Here is a 23343-nt window from a genome sequence, read left to right as displayed (position 1 = left end):
CCCAATTGCACCATCTGAACCAATCACACCATCTGAACCTATCTCACCATCTGAACCATTCACACTAGCTGAACCAATTGCTATTTGAGCATCATTGAGGTTTTATATGTGACTTTTCATTTAACACTTCTAAACTTGCATCTTACTATTGTGGATTTAAATCCCGAGGAGTTCTTTGGATTTTGTTTCATATGAGAAAGTCTGCAAGCAAGTTTATAGAAGAGTGGTGGTTCTGATAATGTGTCCGCTTATACCTGAATCAATGCATGAATGACATTTTGCAGTCTCCCTCAACCAGTAAAACTTGAAAGTCGCAATATGACCTTCACAATTTTGATGAGACCTAAACAATCATCAAAAAAGGCAGGTCTTTATAGCATAGAGAACATAAAATCACTGGTATATCTGAAGAATAAATCATTGTGTATTATATTTTAGATGCGGGTGTTACTATTTTGTTGAGATGTGGTGTTTTTTTTTTATATTTGAAAAGTAATTTGATGATTGCACGAAGAGACAGATTAAAAACAAAGACTAAAGATTAAAAAAATATTTTTATTGCACTTATCTTGTAACCCAAGGTGATCCATATTGCTTGGGAAGGGCTCATCACAAACCAAGATATAGATCTTGATAAATACTTGGAATATTAATAAAATAATTTTGTCATGGAAGACTGTCAAATCTTTAGCTACTTAAGTCATGGACAAGTCCATATATCACAATTTACTTTCATGGTAAGAACCAAGACATACTCTTCAATTTCATGAGGGAATGTAGTTCTTGTTTGTAATCTTTACACTGGTAAATCTTCATACAATTTCCATGCACCTCATACACTGAAAGTGTACACCATTTATCCAAAATCACAACCCCGTACTTCTGCCTTATCACTGGATCAGTTGCGGCTTTTGAAGTGGAAATGTTATCTCTTCTATCAAACATTGTTATCAATGTCTGGTTGAGTATGTCCGCATCACAGTTACTGGCTTAATGCATCAATGGATGACGTTATTCAACCAATGATGACGTTATTCGACCATTGATGACGATATTCGACCATTGATGACGTTATTTAACCATTGATATCGTTATTCGACTATTGATGACGTTATTCAACCATTGATATCGTTATTCAAAGATTGATGACGATCTTCAACTATTGATGGCGTTATCTCTACCCTTGGTGACGTTATTCAACCATTGATGACATTCGACCATTGATGACGATTTTCAACCACTGATGACGTTATTCGACCATTGATGACGTATAGCAGTCGTTTGAGGTAAAGGTATCGTATGCTTGATATACCTTGACATCTGTAGGCTTCTGTCGACATTTCTTTATAGCTTTTAGATCACATAGCCAGCTTAATACCAACAAACAAGCCTGAAATAAAAGAATGTGCACTGTGTAACGTGAATGATTCATAAAAACTTGATGCGTTTGACAAATAAACTGGTCGCAACTGTACTGTAGATAAAAGATACATAACAAAAAAAGAACACATTAATGTTGGCTTGCATTACTTTTTCATTTGTTTTCCCGCTTTTTTACGGAGTCAAGAGATATTCAAAACACACTGATGAACATTGATTTGTAATGCTAAGTTTAAACTCACCATAAATAAACATAAACCAGCTGAATAAGTAGTCATCAAATTAAAACCCACATAGTCCAACAAAAATCCACCTGCAGACGGACCAAGGAAATCACTGAAATAAAATAATGTAATCTTAAAATAAGCGTAACATATATTGATGTATTATCAAACAAAGTATTCATTGAAAAAAGTACAAAATTTATTATGTAATAAAATTTAGATTCTAATGTTTAAAAGTAAATCTTACCCAAGCGAGTACATTGACATCCAGAAAGCCGACACCATACAGTAAGTTGCTGTGCCGTTCTCACACCCGGCGTTCCTATAAATTACCAACAAGATAATTCATTTCAATATGACACAAATGTTCATTAAATACATAAGGCCTACTCTGTAAATATTTATTTGGAGATAATTAATTTATGTTATTAATGTATGTAATATTAACAATTTAAACTCCGAAGAAAATCCTAATTAAAAATCTTCTTTATAAAACTGGGAAAAATTATAGAAGGAATAGATCCACTCCTATTAATCATCTCGCCTGTTTTACAGATATTAAATGGCTTCCTTACGCAAGTTCCAGACAACTATTAATTTACACTGCCCTCAAATCAATAAAAAAATAATTATAATTTGAGCATGGTTACGAAAAACGGTCACAATGACTTACTCTGCTAGCATAAAGAACATATCGAATGTAGGAACAGACGACAAACTTGCAGACGCGCCAAGAACCACCAGAGCAAGCACCACCAACCATAACTGACTACAAAACAATCACAACACATTAATGTCTAATAAATGGGATTTCTGATGCATACTTGAAAGCAGCACACCATCTTATGTATAAAAAACATAAAACGATGCCACTTTAACGTATAAATATTCAAAATACAGGTCATATTATAACACCATTTACTATTTCATCACCAAAATTCTACCTTGTAACTAATGGTGTAAGAGAAATTTTAGCATATTTTGAAATGTTACAAATATGTAATTTCAGACAGTAAGTATACCTTAGGCTTCAAAAAGGAAAAAAAGTTTATAATAAATGGAACATTAACGTTTTTTTTCGATTTTTCATGCCGAGGTATGAAATAATCATATTTCACTCGTGGCTACCGTAACTCGTGAAATATTTATTTTCATACCCCTCGATGGAATTAAATCCCGTATATATAACAAGAGCTGTCGGTAGGACAGCACGCTCGACTATTCTAAGTGCTTGATAGTAAAAGAGCCTTGATAACGTAAAATTTAGAGCTTTGATAATGTTAAATTTTCTAAGTTCACAAAAGGGCTAATTTTTTTTTTATAAATTCATGTTATAGGCCTTAGAGAGAGTCTAATTATACAGTATTGGCTTGACTATTCGGAAGGTAATGTCACAAGGGTGTTTTATTGAGTATAATAATACTAATTACCTATGAATACATAAAATTGACAGAAAAGGTACAAAGGCTTGTTATTAAGATGTTTTATCAAGTAAATCACTGCTTTATTATTATGAATGCATATAATTGTCCCAAAAAAGGCACAAACCCTTCAGTAATTATAGAGATAACAGCTTACAAGCAAAACTTTACCATGAATTTCTAAGTTGAAAAAGGGGAGAAAAATCAGCCTAAATGCAAGATAGAATTATGGATCTTTGTCAGTGACCTACAATTATGACCCTAAATGCATATGTGAAGTTTTAAATAAATATCTTTAATACGAGGGCTGTCCGGAAAGTTCGTAGACAAGGCTATAAAATTATTATAAGCAGTCATATTAATATGATGATTAAATATTTTGCTTAAGTATTCATTCTTATACAAATTTCTAAATTAAAAAACATAATAAAAGTTGTATTCGCAAATCGCCAATCACCATGGCAACATGATCAACGAATCACGGAGCACTTTGATTTCATGACAATATCTACTCGAATAAAAGGTTGCTAAAAGTTGTAATTTTAACGCAAACTCTTGTTTTAATGTTGTGACATCAAAGGGTACTACTGCTTGATATTTAGTGAAAATTACGACGTCATACGCAAAGAAACAACTTGTTAACGACGATTATGGGCAATAAAGTTGCGTTAGTTTTGTGTCGCAAAAAATGACGTCAAATTAATGGACGGAGCAACGTAATGTTATTTTACTTCAAAGCAACGCTTATAATGATTATAATCTTTACTTGAAAAACAAAATCAACCATAAATTGTTAAGGACAACTTGTGTTTAATTGTCAAACACGATTAAGAAGCGGTGATGACAGTATTTTGTATAAGAACCGTATCAGATTACCAAAAGTCGTAGATAAGTCAAATGTCGTAGATAATGATTGCGTTACAACAATCCTTGAAAAAGACAGACATATCACACACTGTATGGGAACCAGTGACACCTTTGACGTTGTTGTTTTTTTTAATGTAGTATATGAAATTAATAAAGTAATAGCAAGGGAACATAACATGTATAAAGTATACGCCAGACAGGTTCCATGGCTGTTTAAATCGGAAGAAATTGAATAGTGGATAAACATGACATTAAATTGACGCCGTTGACGTTGTCAAAGTGCTCCATGACGATGTATATATGTTGTATGTAAATGCTGTAAAAATACAAACGTAAGTCACAATTCAGTAATTTTTGATAAATGTGTTCGCTAGATATGTATATTTTTGCTGACAAAATTTGTACAACGTATGTATTGTTATACAATAAAAAATGAAGAAGTATATGAACTTTCCGGACATCCCTTAATAGTTATTGAGATATGTAAAACTTGCATGTAAACATTAACCAAGAGACTAAGTAGAAAAGGGGATATGAATCAGCCTTAATGCAGGATAGAGTTATGGAACTTGGTCAGTGACATACAATTATTACTCTCAAATTATGACCCTAAGTACATGTGTAAAGTTTCAAGTAAATATCTTTGAAGACCTTTAACCAAAATTTTCTAAGTTTCAAATTTAAGGGGCAAATAGTTCTGCAAATATTGCAGGCAGAGTTATGCAATTTTGCAAACTGATGTACATTGTTACTATAAAAAAGTATTTTAAATTTCAATTGAATATCTCAAGCAATAATTGAGATATTTGACTTTACATAAAAACTTTAACCAAAATTTCTAAGTTAAAAAGGGGCATAATTCTGTCAATATTGTAGGCAGAGTTATCCAACTTGTCAATCTGATGTACCTTGTTACTATAAATAAGTATTGTAAGTTTCAATTGAATATCTCAAGAAATAATTGAGATATTTGACTTTACAAAAAACTTTAACCAAAATTTCTAAGTTAAAAAGGGGCATAATTCTGTCAATATTGTAGGCAGAGTTATCCAACTTGTCAATCTGATGTACCTTGTTACTATAAATAAGTATTGTAAGTTTCAATTGAATATCTCAAGCAATAATTGAGATATTTGACTTTACAAAAAACTTTAACCAACGCAGACGCGGACGCTGACGCCGACGCCGGGGCGACTACAATAGCTCTCATATTCTTTGAAAAGTCGAGCTAAAAAACTAGAATATCGTTTATATCAATAACATATTATTCATATCGGAAAAAAATCTTTTATCAACAAGAAACAAAAGATGTGTATGGCTTCATGACAACTGGAATCGAGCTTTTATTACATTTTTTCCCTAACACTTCGCTCATGAAAAATAAAAGTAGTGTTTTGAAGGACTTCATAACAACGGCATATTAATTGTTAAGTTATAAATAGATCTATTGACTTACTAATAATCTTCATCAAGCCCAATAAGTGGAGAAGGACCTATTAATAAAGAACCGAGACAGGCAAATAAAAATCCCACCATCAGTAATAGTCTCTGATCGTCCTAAAATGATAAATAAATCAACATATGAAAACTATTTACACAAATCTGGTAATATATAAACAAATCATCTTGATTTTACCTTTAGGACCAAAATTTCAATATAAATGGAAATGTGCAACAGTATATTGATTTTCACACAAGCACAAGGTTCTGGCATTCCAAGGGGGGTCTAAAATTAATTAGTTTGTATCGTCCAAGGGGGCGTCTAAAATTAATTAGTTTGTATCGGAGTTCGGTTTCTCATGACCACATAAGATAAATTATTGATACGCCACCCAGTTATGTTTTTGTGAAAACGTTTTTTAGTTGCTATATATTTTATGGCATTTAATAAATGCCCTATTTTCATTCAAATACTAGAGTTGTGTTTTCACTTCATCCATACAAGTGTGACCTTTTGTGACTTTCTCTAAATGGACAAAACATAAAAATACGGGTAAGACAGGTCAATGAATTGTTTAATAAAGAACTGTTAAGTTTTAACAAATTTTATTCCTTTTTTTACAAGATTTGCGATGCAAATATATGGGACACATATAAAAATACATTTTTGAAAGAAAAAGGGTTGGACCACAAGTTCATATAACATTAGTTATTCGGTCCGTTTTTGATATAGAACTGTTGAATACATTTTAGATTTTAAGAATGAAAATGTCTATGTGGTGCACGTAATAGTGCTGGTTTAAAAGGAAAAGAAAAATTCTTTTTGAAAATCTGATTTGAAAAGTATCACGGAATGCAGAAAATAAATGAACTAAAATGATATAAATGGCGTACCAATTTATCGGAAATCCAACCCCATAGAGGGGCTGTCACGGCGTAAGCTGCTGCCATTACAAGAAATATAACGCCGACTAGCTCTGGTCTAAGATTAAACTGGAATGAAGAAAAATAAATAATGTCATGTTTTTTTTACAGAAAATAAGACTTCATAAATATTTTGTTTTTAAAGAAAATAAGACTATGTAGCAATCCCCCGAATAATGGTCTACACCTTCATAGATAGAGAGACCAGGCAGGATGACCAAGTTATACGCTATATACTGTCGGCTGGTCAAGTTACGTATTTTGATTTTGTAATCCCTTCTGAAAATATACACTTCTACAATTAACAGGATGTACAATCAAAGGAGAGCGGAATAGAAGATATAAAATACTGTTTCTGTGTCAACTGTACCTCTTTAATTGCAAACACTGTATAACATTTTTTTATTAGATCTACTGTCTATACAATGTATATTGTTTTATCCGGTTTTACCGGCAGTTTAACAAGTATACCAGTTATTCACCAATGCACAAACATTCAATGCATTTCGCAAATAATAGGACTGGAACTAAAAAATCTTAATAATAATAATACATCGATTAATATTAAAGAAATAAACTGATAATCATAATGGTATGTACATGGTTATGTAAATAATGTTTTATTGCATATTTAGATATACATCAATTCATTTACATCAACAAAATTACACAATATACAAAAGGGTTGGGCCAAAAGTTTTTACAACATTATCGGGGTTATGTAAAGGGAATTTAGATAAGACCGCCTCGACTTTGAACTTTGGATACTACTAGAATCACGTGTGAAGACTTAAGCAGTCATATGAATGATACATGACAAAAAATAGGAACGCCTACCTTCCTTAAATGAGGTTCAAGTGTAGGGTCAAGTATAGACCACATGAAAGTGCTGGCGACGATTGTGAAAACAGTAAGTATTCCGTTTGGAGAGCAGAATATTTTAGTGAATGGCACCTTTTCATTATCCGTCTCAGAATCGCTTGCTGGTGCTGAAATATGTAAATTAATTTTATAGTTAAAACGTGAAAATTGTAACCTGATGTAAAAATTGAAAGAGCACAGTTTAATCCTTACCCCGCTAAATAGCTTAAATGGACTTGTCCATCTTTCAATCTGGACAAAACCATTCAACAGTTATAGGGAAATTTTCAAAATATGTACAAGCCTGACTGAATAACAGTGCAGACCATGATCTTGATCTGCACTGGTCGTATGGGTAGAAACAGTATATACGTATAGCAGGCTTAGTGTTGACAAGATGATAATTGATAAAATCAAGTGCTAATAAGATGCGAAGATTTTCTAAGCAACTACTAGTATTGCAGTCTAACATACAAATATATACTAAGTTTCCCCGCTAAATTAAAGATACCACCCATACAATCGGCATCTAATTCAAACAAATTCAGGTGTAGGTTATAAATTTAAGGTGACTTATGAGTTTTAAATGAGAAAAATACGACGTTACTGCTGGAAACTTTTACTAAATGCCAATTACACCGATTCTGACCTGACCATTAATTACAACGACAACAACAACAATAAACATCCGGTAGTGACGGATAAAAAAATTTAAATTCTGACAAAACTTACCTTGATCATCTGAAGGAATAAATGCGATCATAAAAGGTACACAAAGCATTGCTAATACACCTATAGATACAAATGGAAGGTAAAAACCATCAACCTGAAAATAAAATACAACATTCTTTAATCAATTAATTACCAAGATGATAAAGTTGGTAATGCTTATATTCTTACACTCTGTTTTAAAAGAAATAAAAGTTGACTGATTTGCTTATTTTTTAAGTAAAATACCAGTCAATGTAAACCGAAATGAACTTCCGGTAAATAGTGGTGAGTCGGTGACTTCGATTTTTGAATTTTCAGTCGGCGGCAATTAAAGGCACATTTGCCGCGCTAAATTTTATATCATTTTAAATTTATAAACTTACCCCATACAGTAAACCTCCGACTGCAGGCCCAGCTACTAACCCTAAACCAACAAAAATCTCGCCAAAACCCTGAAGAAGAAAAACGTGGGGCCAGTGTGAGACCATGCATCTTTGCCGACACAACAGATAGTACTTACTACAATAATACAATATTATTTCTATACACTTTATGTTTGAGAAAATAACTTCAGACAATAACAAGCTTCTGAGTTAATTCACGTAACATACATGTAATTTATTAACGTTCTAGTGCGGCTTGACACTGACCAGAGGGCATTTCAGTTAGGTGATATTTCTTCAAAGTAAATGTCAATGAGAGAACACGACAACTGGATGGTTGGACAGACGGACAGACACATAAACCTCCAGCGACGACTATAGAAATACATAGAAAAGCAATCTTGTGCGATCGGTGGCCAAATTTAAAATGTTCAGTAGAAATGTTATATAATGACCTAATTTCATTGGCTTATATGTTTCTCATTTCTTAAATTTAGTCAAACCCCTGCTGGGAACCTAGACTTTGATACAGAGATGACTTTTATTGTGTTGTAGTGTACATGATGTCAAACAAAACCAGCGTCTGACAATTACCATCATAATGTAAGCTAGCTACTGGCCAATAGCAAGTTCTGTTCTGTTTTGTTCCGGGCAGTTTAAAGGACCAACATTAGAGAGTAGAAAGGGACGGATGAAAATATCAAAGAATACTCACGAATACTGATGAAATATTATCTGGAAAGTGTTGTACACAGAGAACAAACGACCCAGTACTGGCACTAGTGATACCAATAGACCGTACAACTTGTAACGTGAAGGAGAGAGCTATAAATACACCGTTACCATTGTCAGACGGTACATAAGCTAATAAACTGGAAATATAAATATGGCGGTATAAATAAAAGTATAGAGGAATGAAGTAAATTAAAATTTATAACAGTAATGGAGTAAGAACACAAGAGCGGACAAAGTTCCTTTCTCTCTAGCAACATAACATTTCACGTGATATTATAAAATTTAAAGGTTGATATATCAAACGGTACAACGGAGTTACATAATAAGGGCAGCGTGATATTCAGTTTAAAAAGTGGGCTCATAATAAGAACAAAATGAAATTCAAGTTAAAAAGTGTGCTATCTTCTCAAATACCAAATGACCTTTTACTTCTTAGGTGCGGGTTGAGAACTTTTATAGATTTGTTTACTTTAATAAACAAAGTTTGACAGCCTGATAAATCATTTTATAATCAATTTATACATGAATATACATGTATGTAAGTTCAATCATTGATCAACCTGACATTCAAAATTCAATTATACTTAGACATCGAACTTTGAAATAAGGCAGGTCTAAGGTATATGAATAGAAAAAGGAAATTGGCAAAAGATTAAAACCTCTCTTTATAAAAAGCGGGAAAATATGAAAAAAATAAAAATAAATAAAAACCAGCCCTAATTTGAACGGTGTTGTTGTGCATGATTATGATTTTACAACACATATTTCAACATGTTTCGATAAATTACACCTCATCACCGATTTAATTTATATATAAGCAGACGACTAGTTTATACTAACGGAGAGAATAGTTTAGAAACTATGCAATATACACGAAATAATCTGGTCAAACATATAACCTAATACATTAGTTTATAATATAACATATAATATTATCATTATGTAAATCTCCTTACCATGTGTTTGCAAATATTATTTACAAAAACATGGTACGGAGATTTACATAATGATAATATTCATGAATTCACGCTACAACTTTAATACTATCCTCAATGTACAATATTATATTTATACTGCATATGAGGTGATAAAATGAAAGCTAATTTTACCCATTTATCTACTGAACTTGCATTTGCCTTGCATTTATTATGAAACAGTCAATTATATTATAAGGAATTTCAAAATACAAAAAGAGAGAAAAGATTAAACTGCAGCCCGTTTTGGCGCTTAAACTACTGACAAAAGCTATTTCCGGTTTCTGTGAGCGTTCGTACTATGATAAACTAATGATCTATCAAATCATTATTGAATTATACCCAAATAATATGGTACATCCACTGAATATGAACATCCCTGCTATAGACATAAACTTTACACCAGCGTGGGGCATCTGAAATTTATATAAAATACATTAGTTTTTTTGGATACCGAAACTTTTATTTCGAAACATTTGAATAGAAACAAGAGCCATGTCAACATGGCCATCCCCCGCCGAATGTGTTTGCTCATTGGAAGAATGTATATGTAGTAGAGCTGAATAATTTAATTTTAAGAGGTCTTTTGGTAATGAAAACTGATGGCTGAAGAGATTACAGATTTGAAACCTATATAAATATTGATGGTTGAAAATAACAAAGGACAATAACTGAAAAAATAATGCAGGATAGGTTATCATTCTTGTGTGCTGCACCCCTCCTCAGTAAAATCTATCCACCTATGAAGTTTCAAGTTGATACCTCAAATACTTTTTGAGATATGCTCTAAAAATAGTATGAAAAATAACTAAGGGCAATAACTCAAAAATTATATAGCGAAGAGTTACCATTCTTGCGCACAGCATTCCTCCTCAATAAGATCTATCCACCTATGACATTTCATGTTGATATGTCAAACACTTTTTGAGTTATGCTCCACTCAGGTGAAAAATTAAGTATGAAAAATAGGGCAATAATTCAAAAAATATGAAAGGTAGAGTTATCATTGTTGTGCACTGCACACCTCCTGAGTGAGATCTATGCACCTATGAAGTTTCATGTTGATATCTCAAAGGCTTTTTGAGTTATGCTCTGGACAAAAATTAATTTTGAAAATAACAAAGGGCAATAACTCAAAAATTATGCAGGGTAGAGTTATCATTCTTGCGCACTGCACTCCTCCTCAATGAGGTCTATCCACCTATGAAGTTTCAAGTTGATACCTCAAATACTTTTTGAGATATGCTCCGGACAAAAATGTCGGACGGAAGGACGGACGGACGGAAGGACAGACGGATGGAGACTATTTCTATAAAAGAAATGAATAAAGAAAACAATCTTACTTAACGAACATTGATTTTGCCTAATCAGTTGCCTTTCAACATATGTCTTTTCAAATAATAATTGACAAAATATCATAACAAAAAGCCTGGCATGTTTTACATTAAAGTTTCATAACCAATAAAGAAAGAAAGAAAAGTTTGAATTTCTTGATTTATAATCGATATCTAACAGTCCGACATATTGCAGTAAAATTATTCAATTATGTAGTAAAATTACCTAATTAAAGGCAACAACAATGAAGAATTACAAGAAAAGGTATTTAAACTCAATATCTAAAACTAAATGAGACACTGACCTAAAATAAGATATACAGGGTGTAACGACCTCAGGTAGAATTTTCTTTTAAACATTTACTTCGGTAAACACATAAACAAACATATATGAGCCGCGCCATCACAAAACCAACATAATGGGTTTGCGACCAGCATGGATCCAGACCAGCCTGCGCATCCGCGCAGTCTGATCATGATCCATGCTGTTCGCTATCAGTTCTCTACTTGTAATAGAGTTGGTAAGCGAACAGCATGGATCCTGATCAGACTACGCGGATGCGCAGCCTGGTCTGGATCCATGCTGGACGCAAACCCATTTGGTTGAATTTGTCGTGACGCGGCTCATATTGAATCTGAAGTATTCTTATTATGATGAAAAAAAATGTATTAACAACTTACCAACTTGCCTATAAAAGGAGATGCAAGGAACTGAACAAATGGTGATGTTCCAAATATCCACCCGGATAATGTATCACTCACATCTTTCTTTAAAGCCTGCAAAAATATCATTGAGCTCATGAAATAATTAAAAATTCCATCTTGATTCAATTCTTGGAATTATACATGTAAATCCTTTAGTCAGATTCGACCCGACATGAGGCGCCTGTATTTCTTGACTATATTAAATACTATATTACAGTTTGCAAAGAACGCAAGAGAAAGAAAATAAATCATGAAACTACCAAAAAAAAGGACATGCTTACAATATTCTTACAAAATATATGCGCAAGAAATGTACATATTTTTCTTGCTATATAATTATATTGTTTTTCCTCGTAATGTATTTGAATTTTAATAGCACCCACGGCACCTCTGACACAAGAACATTGGGCTCATTTATCTGGTAAGTTATGATACAATTATCTTGAAACAATCCTTTTACTAATAAAATATAACCTATAGGGCTATACTAGTGTGTCGGTTATATAACCTACGTCGAATATGTACATGTATATGATATCTGTATACAATAATTCACGATCCAAGAATCATTGTTTACAAGGTAAATGAGATAAATGCCTGTGCTGTTTTTATTCTTCTAAATTTTACAACAATTTTAACACATTCTTTGGTTAAACCTCAGCGAACGGTCCACGTAACCGGCTTATCAGTAATTACCAATTTCTGTGCCAGTGACCGACTACTAGCAATAATCATCGGTGACGAATATGGTGGCTGATTTGGAACACTTTTGTGCGTCGTGTTCTTGATAGCGACAGCACGACAAAACGCAAAACGGCGCCTTGTCGGACTTTTGTCGTTCTTTCGATAACGATCTACGCCAAACGGCTCGTTGTCGTGCGGCGTGTTGTCGCGATGTCACATTGTCGAAAGATTGGCTATTTGTATATATGTAAGCCAAGCGACTGGGCGACATCGCGCCGCACGACAACGCGCCGTTTGGCACGCTTCGCTAGCGACAGGACGACAAGACAATAGTGCGACAATTCGACGTTTGGCGCCAAGACGAAAAGGTGATAACGATATGGTTGTGTTGTCGCTATTGACCACGCAACGCGCAGAGTGTACCAAATCAGCCACCATAGACAAATGATTATTTCCAAGCTCAATTATCACGAAATAACAACGCCTCACCCCGAGGATCAAACCAGCCACCATTTATTCACTAATCCGATTCTCTCCCTATTGAGCTAAGTAGCGGAACTATGCACTGATGCTATTGAATACAGAACACACAAATACCTCTTCCGGGAAAAATGGAGCCATTATAGACATGCTGAGGAAAGAAAGCAAGTCCACGATGGATGTTGTTGCTAAGACAATCTTCTGTGTTCGAGTCAACGTCCATATTGATAAGGTAGAACTCTCTGAATCAATCCGAGATGACGAAATCGATAATGACCTTGACCTATAAATGGATGGCGTTCGTGTCGTCTGCCGACCCCGCTCTAGTAATGAACTTCTTTCACTGAACACGTCATGCTCGTCATGCTCGGTATTCAGTGATGTATCTTGACTCGGAATATCATAGAAACGTTCTTTATCACTGTCCTCCTGGCTAGTCACTGTCATTACTAACTGTAAACCTGAAAATCGGAAAAACAATCAATCAATCAATCAATCAATCAACTTATATTATAATCCAAAATAGGAAAAAACTTCTTTTATCAGCTCAGTTAAAGGTTAAAATGCATATTTCACACCGCCACCAGTTCGATTTAAGAAATATTTTGAGTTTACTCGAATAATATTATAATTTTTAAAGCGACACATAATCTCAATATGTCGACTGCAAGACCGACCGATTTTACAAACTGATATTAAATAGATGCATGTCTTTAAGCCCGTCGTCTATAAAACACAATGTTTTGGGCTAAACGACACAAGGTTATTTGTGTGTGTTTGTGTAAACAATAAGAAGTATTTCAGAATTCTGAAAGAAAAAAACTCGCCTGTTTTCTTATATTGAACATGCGTCACATTTGCATTCAAGATACAACATTTCAATGAAAAATAAACAAGATTTATGCATGAAGACAGTTGGTTCAATACATACAAAGTAACATATGTTTCTTAAATCCAATTGTTCAAAAGATTACAAACTCAGATTAGTGAGTGATTCAACTCGTAGAATATAAATACATGTATAAAGAGGGTATTCAAGTTTCTTCTATTAAATACAAGATTTATTTTCATCGGGTGGTATGAAAATAAATATCACACGAGTGACGGTAGCATATTTTCCTACCACAATATGAAAATAAATCTTGTATTTATAGAAAAAAAAGACTTGAATTTTCTGATTAATGAATACATTTTACTCTTTTCTTACATTACAATTTGAAAGATTTCCCCTAAAATGTTGTGTATTGGTTGAATTTAGATCTAAGGAATCCATTGAAAATACGGAAAATGAAAATGCGCATTTGATTCCATCAATATTTTTCAATATTTCATTTATAGGTATGTAATAAATACTGTTTATTAAACAGTTGGGGTGCTACATTTCAACATATGACAGCTGTTTACACTGTGCTTGACAAATGCTCAGACACTACGTTATTGCCTATTGGCATTTGTTTCAGCTTTTTGCTAAATTACATCAATTTTCCTATCATTAGCAAGGGACAGTTCCAAATTCAAAGCATCATATAAACGGACAATGGTGAAAGTCCATCTACATGTACTTAAAATTGGTCTGCAATGGTCACATCTTCCAAATATTGATGAAAACAATAGAAATATATCATTTGGATATTCTTATAAAATATTTCTGGAAAACAATGTAGTTTTTTTTTGTGTATGAACATAATATGTAATTATGTCATTCCAGAACACTTTATTATCGGCCATTTATTCATATATCATATCGAATCATTTATCTAGCATCTATACTAACAACATTCAAATATGATTCTTTCGCAGTTTGTTTTCAAGAAGAAGAAGAAGAAGAATCTTTATTTTGCAAATTAACTCTCAAAAGAGTCATGTACAAGCATTCATAATATATACAATAACATGTATGCATAAGTAAATAACTAATTACATAGCAAGATGACGTGACTGCAAGTATTTCTTTTCTTTCATTATTATAATGGTTACCATTGATTATATATTTAATTTACAAGTTATTTACTTTTTGAGAGATTCTACATTCAAATATATAATAATAAGAAATACTTCGTGTATGTATTAGGCTTGCAATCACGGGAGAGACATTGTCAGCATCTATTACATAGTATACTTTTAATTCTCTTCTATACACTGGTCTTTGTATTACATTTACTAATCTAAGCTATATGGTTTGATTTATTGCAATAGTAATATGGCACAAAATATTGAAATTATACAAACAAAACAAAACAAATGTTACTTCTAAACTATACTTTTGAACACATATAATGCTTCAAACTTGATACAAGTAAGACCAGTGTATGATTTGAAACTTACAAATTTATAGCCCTATAATCATCGTGTTACTTAACCTATTATACATATAATACACAAAGAATTGCAATGTATCAATAATACATCTATATACAATTACATGACAGCTAATATTCGTACGTTACACACATAAAAGTACAATACAGTGTGTCAATTAACTTCTATGTACGTTTGCATGGGACTAGATATTCGGTTCGCAAAAAACATATATATAGAACTTTAAATTAAACATTTTTGTACCTTTACACGAGAATTGTTTGTAACTGTTGTCTAATATGGAAGGCATAGTATATAAACATAGCTAAATTTCTAATATCATGTACATTATCGCTTGTAACCAACTGAACAAATTTAAACATGCTAGGAAACCTCCAGTAATATTTCTTTAAAAATCTTGTTCGGAGTTCCTGATAAATAGGACATATAATGACAAAATGGAACTCGTCCTCTAATTGGTTACATGCTACACAGACTCTATCATTTAAAGGTACACTGTGGGGTTTTCTCCATCTACCCACCTCTATTTCTAGACGATGAGAAGACATTCTTAAACGTGACATAGCTATTCTATACTTTTTAATATCAACAATATCTAAATATCTACTAAAACTGAAATCATTAAAAGTATGGTAAAATAGTGCTCTGGAAGAATTACTGATTCGAGCATTTAAATCCTGTTTCCATGTGTCTCTAACTCTCTGGTTAAATACATTAAGAAAAATTTTAACATGCGGAACTCCTTGGTTTTGCCATACATTGTTAAAACCCAATCTAGACAATAATGATCTTACGTTCGAAACCCAATTTATTTTCCTACTATTATTTTCACAATCTGCTTTTTATAGTAAATATGCATGTTTAGTATACTTGTTGTCTTCTGACATACACAATTTCAACCAATATCTGATTATTGACCATAATCTGTAAACTTCTAGATTAAATCTGCCCAGTTCACTATATACAAAATCATTTTGAGTAGGTATCTTAACACCAATTAACGTTTTACAGAAATGCAAAAATGTTCGTTCTACCTGTATACCTTTGTAAAAGCCCCAGACTTCTGAGGAATAACACAAAATTGGTAAAATCAACTTATCAAAAAGTTCTAAATGGTGTTTTACAGAAAGATCTGTAAATTTATATACATATTTATTCATTTTGTATATTGCTTTTAAAGCTTGTCCTGATAACATTACATCGTGTTCTCTAAATGAACCACCTGTGCTAAACAATGTTCCTAAGTATTTAAATTTTGAAACAATTTCGATAAGACTGTCTTTGTACAAAAATTCTAAATTTCGAGGCAACAATCCACTTTTTCTAAATACCATTACTTTTGTCTTATCAACATTTACTGTAAGCTTCCATCTATCACAATATTCAGATAAGATGTTCAAGGCATGTTGTAAACCTTCAGCCGTTTTAGAGAAAATAGTTATATCGTCCGCATACAGTAATAAACATATCTTAAAAATACCAGTATCTATACCCTCGACTCCTTTAGCTAAAAACACATCTTCAAGATCATTCAAATACATGCTAAATAAAAATGGGGACAGGCTCTCACCTTGTCTAACTCCTAAATTACAAGTAAAAGCTTCACTAATATTATCAAAATGTTTAACTCTTGAGGAAATGCCTTCATACATGCTCTGTATAACTTTGAGAATATTACCAGTCACTCCGTATTTTATTAATTTGTACCACAGTACATCTCTAACTACGAAATCAAAAGCTTTTTTAAAATCAACAAAAGCTACATATAGCTTTTCATTTTTGTTCAAACAATGTGAAATAAGAGCATTTAAAATAAAAACATTATCAACAGTACCCATATTTTTTCGAAAACCTGCCTGGGCCTCTACATAAACACCATAGGATTCAGCCCAGTTATCTAATCTAGTATTCAATATTCTAGTAAATAATTTTCCGAGAGAACTTAACAAAGTAACACCTCTATAGTTCGATGGTTGATCAACACCACCCCCTTTATGTATTGGTACTATATAACCTTCACTCCATACATTCGGAAAATGTCCTAATTTCAAACAAGCATTGAACAATTTATGCAAATATGGTAACAGATCATCAACTCCATGAATAAATAATTCGTTCACATACAAATCAGGTCCAGCCGCTTTATTGCCCTTCAATTGTTTAATAGCTCTATATATTTCATCAACAGTTATATCTATGTTCAATTCATCAAAAATATCTTGTATATTATCATTCAAGAAATTCTCATTGAAACGTAAAACATCTTCATCAGCTTGGTAAAAAACATCTTCAGGATTATTTATAGCTTTAAAATAGTCAACAAAAGTATCTAATTTAGGTTGTTTAGGGTCATTGTTACAAACGGTATCTTTCAGCATTTGCCAATATAGCCTTGCATTTTTAACTCTTGCATTTAACAGTTTATCAGTGTTTTCTCTTCGAGATGAATATTTTTTGCTTCTAATAAGTTTTTTATATTTTTTGCCTAGCCTCACACAAATTTATTAAATTTTCATCAGATTCATTATATTTAAATCTGTTTTGACAGACATAAAAATCATTTTTTGCAGTTTTACATTCTACGTCATACCATGCATTTTTATTTGTCTGCTTTTTTCGTTTCAAAACGTTTCTGCCAAATAAAGGTGAACAAACAGTATGCATGACCTGAGAGAAAGAGTTAAGACTACTATCTATACAAGAAGAAGTATCATTATTTTCTAACTCCGTTACAAGCCTGTTAATAGATTCAACAAAAGTTTCAGACTGAAGACTTTCTTTATAAATATTTAACTTAGATTTATTCCATTTGTATTTAAATGACACTTTATCTGCATATGTGCTCTCCTCTGCACTCAAATTATTTACATTATTTATCCCTTCAAAAGAGAAATTTACAGTACAATGATCTGATAATATATTAGGTAATCCAACATAAAACTTACTGAAATGTTTCATAACAGATGTATTACAAATAACATAATCTAATAAACTCCTCGCTGATTGTCCGTTATATGTACACACGCCTTTTTCGCCACATATTCTACCGTTCATTATGCGCAGGCCACTAGCTTTACAAAAATCAATTAAAAGACGCCCATTTCTATTAACGCCGGTATCGGTTGTCAACCTATCCATATAAACATCAGTTATATAATCATCAGGCAATAATTCAGAAAAATACCGATCAACATCGTCATGTTCTACAAAATCTTTTAAAGACCCAACTCGACTGTTCATGTCTCCAAGCACGAGAAAATTGCAATTATCACCAAACTCATGTGACAGCTTTGACATTTCACTCATAATTCTATCAAAAACCGGGATTTCTATTAAATGTTCTCTACTACTTCCCTGAGGTAAAACATAGCATAAGCAAATAAACAAGTCATGATCAGATTCAAAAAGATTACGTGAAAATTTTAGCCATAAAATATCATCCCCGTCTGTTTTATGTAGTTCTACGTAATTAATATATTTCTGTTTAATATAGCAACATATACCACCAGAGTCTCTTTTTGCATTAATATTTCTTTCTTTTCTATGTACAGAAAATAGTTTAAACCCAGGTTTTTCCAAATTAATTAAACAATTTGCCCATGTCTCTACAATAAATATGAAATCATTTGAATTGAAAATGTCGACTAAATCTTGTTGTTCAAGTTTATTAACGTTTTTAGTCACTAATCCCTGAATATTTAGTAGCACAAAGTTCAATGACTCAACATGTCTCTCCCCGTGGTCCTAAGTTGAAGATCTTTCTTTAACACTGGTACGCGCTGCACTATTACTCTGTGATTCTTTCGAAAGTGGGGGAAAATCCCCATGAAATGACGAGCTTGAATGGTTACGGGACGCATGATTCGCTCTTGTAGGGGAACCCTTCACGGCGGCGGCATCGTTCTCAGGGGTTACAGGATCAACGGGAGTATCACTATAAACAAATTTTCCATAGTTAGCGTGAGGCCGTGGGTTAATTGTTGGTTCATAGTAAATTGGGGGTCCATTGTTAACCGAGTAATCATGTTTTTCTGGATGTTTATGGGATACGCCGATTTCATGCGGAGCGGTGGGTTCATGCGTGACGGATGTTGTACAATTAGGCGTGTCAGCCCTGTCGTCTATCACTGTAGATTGTAAGTAAATATCTTTCTTGGCAAACAAGTCATTTATAATGTCAATTCGGTTTCTGTTCAGTACCGCGTGCCAGTCAGGAAATTCATCACGCACTACTTTACCCTTGACAATCAACTTTGCCGGATACGCTATTTTACATTTCTCGGAGTGCTCATAGTTTGACTTCATGTATTTGTAAAGACGATTTCTGGCAATAGAAATCTCTTTAGGGTAGTCCCTATCGATCCCGTAACGGGATCCAGATAACCAATTGACTCTTTTCATTATCAATTCAGTGTCCGGATAATCCCGAAAACACGCAATAATCGGTCTACGCGTTACTCCATCTTGACCTCGCACTGTCCGACCCAATGACCCGAGACGGTGGACTCGTTGAATATACATTCTCTCGAGATCAATGTCAAGCCAGTCAGACAAAAACTCCGTTAACACTTCAAGGCAATTCTCATTTCGCATGTCCGCTAATCCGTAGAAAATTAAATTGTTCCTCCGGCTACGGGCATTATCGTCAATACTGTGATATAATTGTAGTTTTGTAAACTCTAAATGAAGGTTAAGCCGTCTTTCAACTTGATCAAGCTGAGATGTTGTATGATCCAACATTATTATTTATGGTATTTCAGACGTTCCATTATAAAGGCCAATTCGCTCTTAAAAGTAGGACTTTGTTCTATATTTGTTTTGATAAAATAACAGAAATGACCTGATAGAATATTTTATGTAAACAGATTTTTAAGCACATTTTTAAGAGCGACAATTTATCAAATCTTCCTAGAGATTATGATTATGATAATGCAGTTGTTCAGGTTTATACATATATGTATATATAAAAGGTTTATGGGAATACCGGGAAGGTTACCGATACGTGTATTGTATAGATCTATGTAATACATAATAAAGAGCTATTTTAATATGAATTCTTTAATGTTCATGTATAGCGAAATCACAAGACTTGGGTATCGAATATCAAATCGTGAGACGGTTGAAAATGACAAGGTTATTTTTAGACACGATATATATAGCTAAACATACAATATTTAGACTGGGAAGACATGTACTGTACACAGGTGAACGTCGCGTGGCCATGACTTACACTATACCCCTATAATTTTTAAGTCATATTTTTTTTTCATAAAATTTATTTTTGTCAATACCTATGATGTTTGGATGATGTTTAAGGCTTTTGGGTTGTAGAGGGGGAACGGGGTAAGTCATGGCCACGCGACGTTCACCTGTGGTACTATATGAGCCCCGTCATGACAAAACCAACATAATGGGTTTGCGACCAGCATGGATCCAGACCAGTATGCGCATCCGTACAGTCTGATCCGGATCCATGCTGTTCGCTTACCAACCATATAACAAGTAGAGAAACTGATAGCGAACAGCATGGATTCTGATCAGACTGCGCAGATGCGCAGGCTGGTCTGGATCCATGCTGGTCGCAAACGCACTATGTTGGTTTTGTCGTGACGCGGCTCATATGTCTTTTAAGATTACAAAATGAAGAAAAGTCAACAAGAATGTATATGTTTAATTACAGTTCCGTACGTCATTATCCAAGCCATTTCGGATAGTTCATGCATGTACGTGTAACGTTACAAACAAGTTATAAGAAATACAAACTATATGCCTTCCAAAACTTGGGTGTGGGCATAAAACTACGTTAATCTGTAAATTTAATTGTCTGTAAATTAAATTGATACTGTTAAAAACTCTTAAGGGGAGCGTATTTTATTTTCATTATTTTTTAAGAGATTTAAATGTCAGAAAAAGGAATACTATGAAAAATGAAGGGTATTAGATTATATTAAAAATCATAACAATGTCTCGAACAACCCTAAACTTGAGGGCTATCACAAGGGTGGACGCCTAATTAAGTACTAACTAATGGATTCGAACCACAATTTAGGTCACGGCCATGTTTTTAAATGACACTTAACTTTATTGCGATGTTGACTCGAATATGATTAATAAACGTGCGTCACATTTTAACTGAAACAGACCTATATTTAAAAAGCAACAAAAGAATGCATAGAATGAAGCAGTATACAGAATAATGTTAAACAAAATTCTCACCTTTCTCGTTATATAACCACTCTAAACTAAATACATATCTATAAATTAATATTGATTGATAATTCCATAGTATATGTCATCTTTGATTAGCAATTACACAATGAAAAAGCACGTGTTTACAACATCCGTAAATCAATAAACATGATAGAAAAATGATCGTCACGCAACTAGGGCATGTTTACGTTTGTACGTTATTTGTGCTACGGTATAGAACGCTAAACATACTTAACGAGTTTATAATGTAGTAGAATTTTAAGTACACGATGTAATAAGGTATGCCGTTAAACTTGTATGAACCAAGATATGTTGGTCATTGTATAACATAGAACAGAGCAACTGGTTTCATCTGGTTTGTGACACAGATTTTTTAAAGAAATGTATACAGATAGATAATTTATTGACGTATACATGTAGTATACATACAATTGTATAGCATATTCAATGTACATTACAAAAGTTGCCGTTTACAATTTTTTGTTGTTGGAGTATAAACGTTAACAGAATTTAGTACTAAAGAAAGCTTAACTATAATAAAATGTTTACATTCGTGTGGATTTTAAACGTGATAAGATTCCATAAGAACAGCTATTTTACAATGTTTCATAGTCGACACATAATGAATAAACAATAACAATTTTAAATATAACAAGATTGATTTAGCAATACATCGATGCTTTGTAGTATAATATAAATATTCACTCAGACTTTTTTTCAGTACTTAACAATTCAGTCAGTTTGAACATACTTAATTGGTCTTCTGTACTAGTATGGTTTTAATAATGTAAGATATCGTATATCAGAGTGACTATTACATATACAATGACATATAAAATGGAATTCATCTTCTTTCTCATTACTGGCACAATGCTGACATATGCGTTCCTCGCGGGGTATTCTACTAGCACCAAATCTACTTGTTTCAATCATTGACATGTGTATACACGTGTAAAGTTATAATAATAATAATAATAATAATGATAATAATAATAATAATTATAATAATAATAATAATAATAATAATTATAATAATAATAATAATAATAGTAATAATTATAATAATAATAATAATAATAATAAAAGTAATAATTATAATAATAATACATGTAATAATAATAATAATAATAGTAATAATTATAATAATAATAAGATAAAAATTATGACAATACTGATAGTAATAATATTAAGAGCATCGCAAAGACAAGGCAATATACGCTCGAATGAAAATTTGTTTGAGTAATAAAATAGGCAAAAGACCCATTCACGAAACTTCACCAAAACTGATTCTCTTAATTTAATGTCTTTTCTATTAAGGCATGTGACCCATAGGTCAGATTCATTTTTGACCTTAGGAGACTACAATTTGATACTGTTTGCCAGTGTCAAAGTTCTGGGCGTTTATAGTTTACAGTAAAAAAATCCATGATATGTTTAAAAATCTACATAAACTAAGGGACCCCCAGGTTGGGGCCATTTTTCATCCCATGGTCACAAGTTATGTTGCTTTTGTAATGGTCAGCTAAGCAATGCTACATGTAAGCTGTTGGCATTTTAGTTTCACACAATAAAACTTAAATTTATTTTCTATATAAGTCCATATTAACTAGGTGACCCTCGGGGCTGGACAAATATTGACCCAATGGTATCCGTTTTGTGCAGGTCAACTAGGCAATGCTACATGCCAAACA

At 32.8% G+C, this 23343-nt stretch overlaps 1 protein-coding gene across 2 annotated transcripts; it reads right to left on the bottom strand.

Annotated features, from left to right (window-relative positions):
• Positions 1 to 541: 541 nt before the first annotated feature.
• On the bottom strand, positions 542 to 21925 carry LOC132730425 (MFS-type transporter SLC18B1-like). 2 transcript variants are annotated; one of them, XM_060716354.1, is made up of 14 exons: positions 21659 to 21925; positions 13241 to 13576; positions 11936 to 12031; positions 10263 to 10336; positions 8927 to 9083; positions 8212 to 8280; positions 7850 to 7943; positions 7094 to 7245; positions 6227 to 6325; positions 5349 to 5449; positions 2278 to 2373; positions 1852 to 1926; positions 1623 to 1716; positions 542 to 1390 (listed from the first exon to the last, which is right to left on the bottom strand). In XM_060716354.1, exons 2-14 carry the CDS (start codon positions 13568 to 13570, stop codon positions 1250 to 1252), a joined length of 1578 nt encoding a protein of 525 aa, XP_060572337.1. In that variant the 5' UTR covers positions 13571 to 13576; positions 21659 to 21925; the 3' UTR covers positions 542 to 1249. The 2 variants fall into 2 exon arrangements, with proteins under 2 accessions (XP_060572337.1, XP_060572329.1); XM_060716346.1 differs by having other exon boundaries at positions 13241 to 13584; positions 21659 to 21924.
• Positions 21926 to 23343: the final 1418 nt, after the last annotated feature.

Source organism: Ruditapes philippinarum, unplaced genomic scaffold, assembly GCF_026571515.1.
Source record: "Ruditapes philippinarum isolate M1 unplaced genomic scaffold, ASM2657151v2 ctg7288_1_1_1_1, whole genome shotgun sequence".
NCBI lineage: Eukaryota > Metazoa > Mollusca > Bivalvia > Venerida > Veneridae > Ruditapes > Ruditapes philippinarum.
The sequence above is the reverse complement of the archived record's forward strand: the minus strand, read 5'-3'. Positions and strand labels throughout refer to the sequence as shown.

Excerpts from the sequence above, each read along its gene's own strand:
- LOC132730425 (XM_060716354.1), bottom strand. The coding sequence starts at position 13,570 with ATGACAGTGACTAGCCAGGAGGACAGTGATAAAGAACGTTTCTATGAT. Across the intron at positions 12,032-13,240 it reads CTCCATTTTTCCCGGAAGAG|GCTTTAAAGAAAGATGTGAG; the intron begins GTATTTGTGTGT and ends ATATTTTTGCAG. Across the intron at positions 2,374-5,348 it reads GGGCTTGATGAAGATTATTA|TCAGTTATGGTTGGTGGTGC; the intron begins GTAAGTCAATAG and ends ATTGTTTTGTAG.